We start from the raw sequence: 6,342 nt of genomic DNA on the forward strand, positions 1-6,342 counted from the left end.
CTTGAGTGAATTTATGGTTTTATATATTTTAATTATTTTTATAAATTAAAAAGCAAATTTAATTTTTAAACGAATTTAATATGTATAAAAAATTATACATTCAAAACCGGATATTGATACTAGGTCATACTAAATGGACGAAAAGTATACCAGTTTTTAACGCCACTAACTGGTCACCATACCACAATCGTTGGCACCTCCATTGCCTTTGTTGCTGCCAACCACGATAAAAACATATATATTACGCAAATTGTGATGACCCAACCCCTTCTCACTCATAATTACAATGTATTCTCTCATGATATGCATACTCATGTATCTACATAATTTCAGTCTTAAAAACAAACAATAAAAACAGCCACAAACAAAACCAAATATATCATTTAATTCACAACTTCGAACGAAAAGAGCGAAAAGTTGAAATGCAAGAAACTTTTGGTACATAAAAAACTGCATATGGTAAAAAAGGATGAATTATGAATATATATAAACATGATGTGAAGAAGAGCTAAAACTATTACATCTTAACTTTTAAGACCCTAAATTCCACATTCATAAAGGTTGTAGGAGAGCTACAATTTGAATCTTTCTTCCTCACTTCAACCCAATACAAAAAAGGAAATCAGTTATTTTCCAACAAAAAGTAAAACAAAAGAAATAAGCGTTGAACCATAACCTATGCCTTTTCTGAACCATTTCTAGCAGTCCTCTTTTGAGTTAGTCCAAGAAAGAAGCCCTCTAACTGAGCTGGCAAGTAATGTTTTTGAAACTGTTACGGGCCGGGTTGTTTTCAGGCATAATACATGTACAAGCTGTTTGCAGCAGCACAAGCAATAGAGTTTTCACTAGGATGCCATGACAGGTGGAGCAGCTTTGTTGTGAAATCAAATGAGTTCCCGTTTGCATCAGTACCCGTGCTCTCTCCTCCTCCTGTACAAATACAGTTTTCTTTTATAGTTATTAAACCCATTTGGGTGGGTTGAGTAATGGGTTGGGCAGTAGCAGGCCAGGTTGGCTCATAAAAAGATTAAGAAACCTGACCTCGTCTAACTGCACGGGTTAGGCTGCTTAGGGATCTCATAGGCCTTGAAGGTGTCTGCACTTGTCTCCTACAGTTTTTATTTAAAAACATTCCACTTTTCAAATCACATTTACAAAAAGTAAAATTATAAAATAAAGAATAGTACCTCATTGGGTTTCTGGTAGCTTCCAAGGTAGCAGATTCATTACTGCCAGGATCGCACCCGAACACACGGAATAAATTGCTGAAAAGTATATAAAGGTGACAAGTTAGTGGGTATCAAAACAAAATGCGGGGGTGGGGTGGGGTATTACCTGTAAGAACCAGTTGCAACTCGTTGGCCATCACCACTCAAACAGCATTCAAATTTATCGAAGATTGAATCGTTTTCATATAGATCACATAGCTGAAAGTGAGCAATTTAAAACATCAACGCAAAGAAAAATGAAAAACTAAGGGGTAAAAGTTGGATGTGTATACCTTAGGTCTTAAATGTTCATGCACTTGGAATGTCGAAACTGGACCAGAGTCCATGTTGATGTCCCATAGCTACACAAACCATAAAATTAGAAAAATTAGTTATATCCAAAATCAGAGTATTTTACCTAATGGTTAAATATCAAAAGGACCCTCATCCCCCTTTTTATCAGATATCTGAAGCTAATAAGCCTTTCTAAAAATCAAATAAAACCGGTTGGTCAAGTTTTTTTTTTTGTCCCCTTCTTTTCGTTTAGAAGTGCAACAGATCATCATCATCATCATCATCGTACTCAGTATATCCCACCAATAGCAATGCTATGGTAGGGTCTGAGGAGGGTAAGATGTAGACAGCCTTACCTCTATCCCATAGGGATAGAGAGGCTGCTTCCGGTGAGACCCCCGGCTCGATAGTAGTTTTGAATCAAGCCTTGGACATAAGACACATAACACTCAATCATCGGGACACCGGCTGATTGGTGCATGTGCCCTTGTCTTTCGGCTATCAACGCCACCACATGATGCCTGATTAACCTTCCGCCACTTTTAACGTTATTTTCACGTAATTAGTAAAATAACGTCAAAATTAGTGCAATCATAACTTGGCAACAAGGTGAATATCACAAACCTTAAGGGTCATGTAATCACGGCTAAGTATATATCTTCCATCCCTTCCAAATTTAATATCAGAAGTAGAGGCTATTATCTCAGTGAAAAATGATTTAGAACCAGGTGCTTCGTGTTCCACAAGGTGTAAAAAGGAATATATTATAGCCTCTTTCTATACTATATATACAGGCTACAATGAAATTAAGAAAAGCATAAATTTGACAACAAGGTGAATATCACAAACCTTAAGGGTCATGTAATCACGGCTAAGTATATATCTTCCATCCCTTCCAAATTTAATATCAGAAGTAGAGGCTATTATCTCAGTGAAAAATGATTTAGAACCAGGTGCTTCGTGTTCCACAAACCTGTAAAAAGGAATATATTATAGCCTTTTTCTATACTATATATACAGGCTACAATGAAATTAAGAAAAGCATAAATTTGACAAAAAGAAACTAACAATTTAGAATGTGTATCGCATAATGCCGATTGACGCAAATCAATAAGACGAATGGATCCTTTTGAACTGCTGTAAGCTAGTGTGCTACAATGAGTAGGATGAAACTCAGCACATGTAATCACCTCTGCAAAATTAACAGTTGAGGTAAGTAACATAAACAATAGTAAATTGAATCTCCTCCCAATAACAAGGGCATGCATTAAATTGAATGTAAAACAGATCATTGTTAAAAAAAAACTGTACCAGTAAGATCCTCCATGTTGGCAGGCTTAACATCCACAATATTGAAACTCTGATTGCTAATTTCCAAATTCCAAAGGTTTATTCGAAGATCATCAGCTGAGATGAATGTTTCGCCATCACTGATGCATATAAACAAATAAAAAAGTGGACATCAGAACATCGATTAATCTAAGGTTATAGATCTAATATTTTTATTTTGACCAAACCGCCCCTAGCCTTGTCCAACCTAATTAACATAACAAGGGTGTCACTGTGAAATTAACAACCTTCTTTCCCTTTCATTCCCAGGAACACGGGTAAAAATATCAAAGCATTACATTTTCTTCTTTCCATCTGTCAAAAGATAATTAAGTAAGAATAAAATACTCGAACCTGTTAGTTGCAATTGAGTTGATATGGTAGTCATGTGCGTGAGCGTACACTCTTCTACATTTGGTAGCAAGACTGGTCTCGTTATAAGTCACCTACAAAATATGTTTCGATTTTGAGTGTCAAACCAGTTGAAAATATAATCAAATGAATTCATCATAAAACAGAAGGGCCATTAACAGTATTAAACGGAGAGTCGTTAGACTTTCACAGCTATTGGTGGTCTATTAAGATGAATAGAAGAGTGTTTGTTAACTAAGACAACAAATGTATGCAAAAATATACAACATGAGTCGAGTAACAATACCACAGGTAGACGCAGTGATGGGATGCCACCTGGTGGAAACTTGAAGTCATTGATCAAATTTGAAGATTTATCTTTGTATCCCCCATTTGCAAGATGAGAGCTAGTATTTGAGGAAACACTTGAATTGCCAATATTATTCTTTCCAACAGCTTTAGAAGGGTCCATGTTCATGCTTGCAACTTTCTTGATTTTCTTCTCTTGAACCTGTGTAATTTGAAAATAGAATGCCACATCAGACTTGCATTGGCGAATAACAATAATAATCATAAAGAATCCATTGTAAAGAAACAACCACATATGTTTCTCGGGAATTATATTTATTACCCTTAAATTTAAGCACACATATACTAACCTTTATACCAAACAGTTTCCTGATGATCACATCACTTGTTAGACATGTGTTTTAATATTATATAGTATCCTTTTGAAACATGTGAAAGGACAAAAGAAGGTTTGGACATCTTGGTATATCAAATTCATATTTTTATTTTATCTAACCGATTGATTGACCACTATTGATGATATATTAATATCACTTGATAAAACAAGAAATGCAACTTGCTAATTTACTGAAAGGAAATAGAGTGGTTACCTTCCAGAACTTAATGGTTTTATCATTAGTCGACAGAAGAAAAAGGGCGCCATTGGCTGTTTGGCACCATCTAATTTTGTTAATTTTCTCCTCAATCTCCAAACTCTTTAAATAATCAAACTGAAAGAATAATTGGAGGCGTAGTATGAAACAAGATATCCATAAGCCAGAAAAAAAAACAATGATATGATAAGAAGTTCAAAGAAACCTCAGGTTCGTGGCTTTGGAACTCAGTTTTGTAACGGAACTCTGGATGCCTGCTTGTAGAGTGATCAACCTTCTCTAAATCCCTTCTACTTCCGCCATTCTACAAAAATGTTGAATATACACAAGTAACAAAAAAAGCCTTAAGTATATACATTAATCGAATCATAAGTACAAAATGGAAAACAGTTGTAATATATAATACGATATACGCTGGCACAAACCTCTTTTTTATCAGTTCTCTCAAATAATACCACCCTGCCCCCACGATCACCAGTTGCAAGATGATCGCCACTTCTATCAAACTCGATTGCTGAGATGATATCAACTGAGAAATAAAGTGCAAAAAGATTAGATATTGCAATCAGAAACACAAATCTTATGGGAGTTTAGAGAAAAAGTTGAAGAAACAGAATAAGGGCCGCAAAACCAACAATTATACGCATGGTACTAGATTATAAAAGTTGGAGTTGAAAATACGAGATACAAATAACATACTTCACAAAGGTAAAAAGATAAATAAAAACTGTTGCTTGTTTGCTTCAGAAGACATCAAGGCATTAAAGAGTGACAAAAGAAGAGAGAGATGAGTTTTAAAATTTGGCATGTGTGAACGGAACATTGTTTATCTGAAAGGAATATATTATACATAGTTTCCATCTATAGTTATCATCCTACTTGCCATTTGCTCACTTTAACATGCTGGGACTCTTATGATAACTAAAAAAACGTAGTCGTTTGTCTAACATACAGTATATCCAAGTGATAGCCTTCCCCAAGTAATCTCAACATAAGGTTATAACACGGATCTATAACAACATACAAACCGTCCATCTAGCGATTCTCGTGAATTGACTTTCTGCCAGGTCAGCTTTTCTCGTTAAGGATGCCTGCCATTAACAGTGGAAACCGGGCAAATGTTCCGAGTCGAAGCACGAGCATCAACTTCATTTTAACAACTACTAATTCTAAGATTTATACTTCAATAACATGCAATGCCACATAACCACATGAATGATGAGGTCATGAACCTAATTCTACACATGCAGTTTAAATAAACGGTTAATCAACGGTAAATTGATCAGAGTACAACCTAACAAAACACAACTATTATTAACCTGTTCTAATTGTTTCCGTGATCACGAATTAATCATCAATTCATCAAATCCGATCACCAGATCAAAAGCATACTTATCCAAACCCTAATAGGCTAATATACATCTCCGGATCCACATAACAATAGAATACAAAATTAAATAATAATAATAACCTAGTTTACCTTCTTGTACTTCTTCGCCGGCGGTGCGTTCACCAAACACCTGAGAGAATTTCCAGTCAAGCGCCGCCGGAGCTGCGGCAACGTTTTTTCCGTCACCACCGTTCATTTCCTTTATTGATTAATTAACAAATGACCGAAATAGCCCTAAACTGAATCAAAACACGAGCGTGTGAATTGGATCGATTTTGTTGTGATTAGCATTTGTTGGATCGTGATCCGTGGATAATAATAATGTGGCATTTGGAGGTTGAATTGTGCAGGGTAAGATACTAAACCCGGCTTACGACCTTAATTTATTATGTCTGGCTTATTTTATTACATGGACTAATACAATATTATTGGGCTGAGGGGGTTTTGTGGAGGTAACCCTAACTGGGCTAGGCCCATTAGGGTACCATGATGGTGGCCATGAGGCTCCCTATATAAGGAGGTCTCCACCTCCTTATTAAGGGTTGTTGTTCTCAATAAGAGCCACCACCATAACCATTTTTGTGTCTGTAAACAAGAGATCCTCGAGATTTCTTAGCAGTCACCTCCACACCCCCATATTTCTATGGCAGGTCTCGAACTACCGGAGAAGAAGATGAAGTCGTGGTTCGTTTATCTCGAACACCGAGGAACATCGTCTTGGATCAGGTCAGATTCATTTCATGTTTCTTCATTGGCGCCATCCGTGGGACGGTAACGAACCACACCTCAATCTTCCCCGTTTCATGTCCAGATCCGTGTTTCTAGAGTGACGGAGGTTAGATCTGGGTCTAATTCCTTCAGATCTGAT

At 36.3% G+C, this 6,342-nt stretch overlaps 1 protein-coding gene across 1 annotated transcript; it reads right to left on the reverse strand.

Annotated features, from left to right (window-relative positions):
- Positions 1-547: 547 nt before the first annotated feature.
- Positions 548-5,701, reverse strand: LOC143598447 (serine/threonine protein phosphatase 2A 55 kDa regulatory subunit B beta isoform-like). The gene is made up of 15 exons (XM_077076657.1): positions 5,565-5,701; positions 4,510-4,613; positions 4,290-4,388; positions 4,082-4,201; positions 3,490-3,693; positions 3,186-3,277; positions 2,814-2,932; positions 2,571-2,694; positions 2,352-2,475; positions 1,502-1,570; positions 1,336-1,427; positions 1,188-1,265; positions 1,042-1,109; positions 694-930; positions 548-597 (listed from the first exon to the last, which is right to left on the reverse strand). The coding sequence occupies exons 1-14, from the start codon at positions 5,668-5,670 to the stop codon at positions 791-793; spliced, it is 1,539 nt and encodes a 512-aa protein (XP_076932772.1). The 5' UTR covers positions 5,671-5,701; the 3' UTR covers positions 548-597; positions 694-790.
- Between the last annotated feature and the right edge of the window lie 641 nt (positions 5,702-6,342).

This window comes from Bidens hawaiensis, unplaced genomic scaffold (genome assembly GCF_021521415.1).
Source record: "Bidens hawaiensis isolate Kalapana, Puna unplaced genomic scaffold, B.hawaiensis_p1.1 tig00050256_1, whole genome shotgun sequence".
Classification (NCBI taxonomy): Eukaryota; Viridiplantae; Streptophyta; class Magnoliopsida; order Asterales; family Asteraceae; genus Bidens; species Bidens hawaiensis.

Excerpts from the sequence above, each read along its gene's own strand:
- LOC143598447 (XM_077076657.1), bottom strand. The coding sequence starts at position 5,670 with ATGAACGGTGGTGACGGAAAAAACGTTGCCGCAGCTCCGGCGGCGCTT. Across the intron at positions 4,614-5,564 it reads CGGCGAAGAAGTACAAGAAG|TTGATATCATCTCAGCAATC; the intron begins GTAAACTAGGTT and ends TTTATTTCTCAG. Across the intron at positions 3,694-4,081 it reads AAACCATTAAGTTCTGGAAG|GTTCAAGAGAAGAAAATCAA; the intron begins GTAACCACTCTA and ends CAAATTACACAG.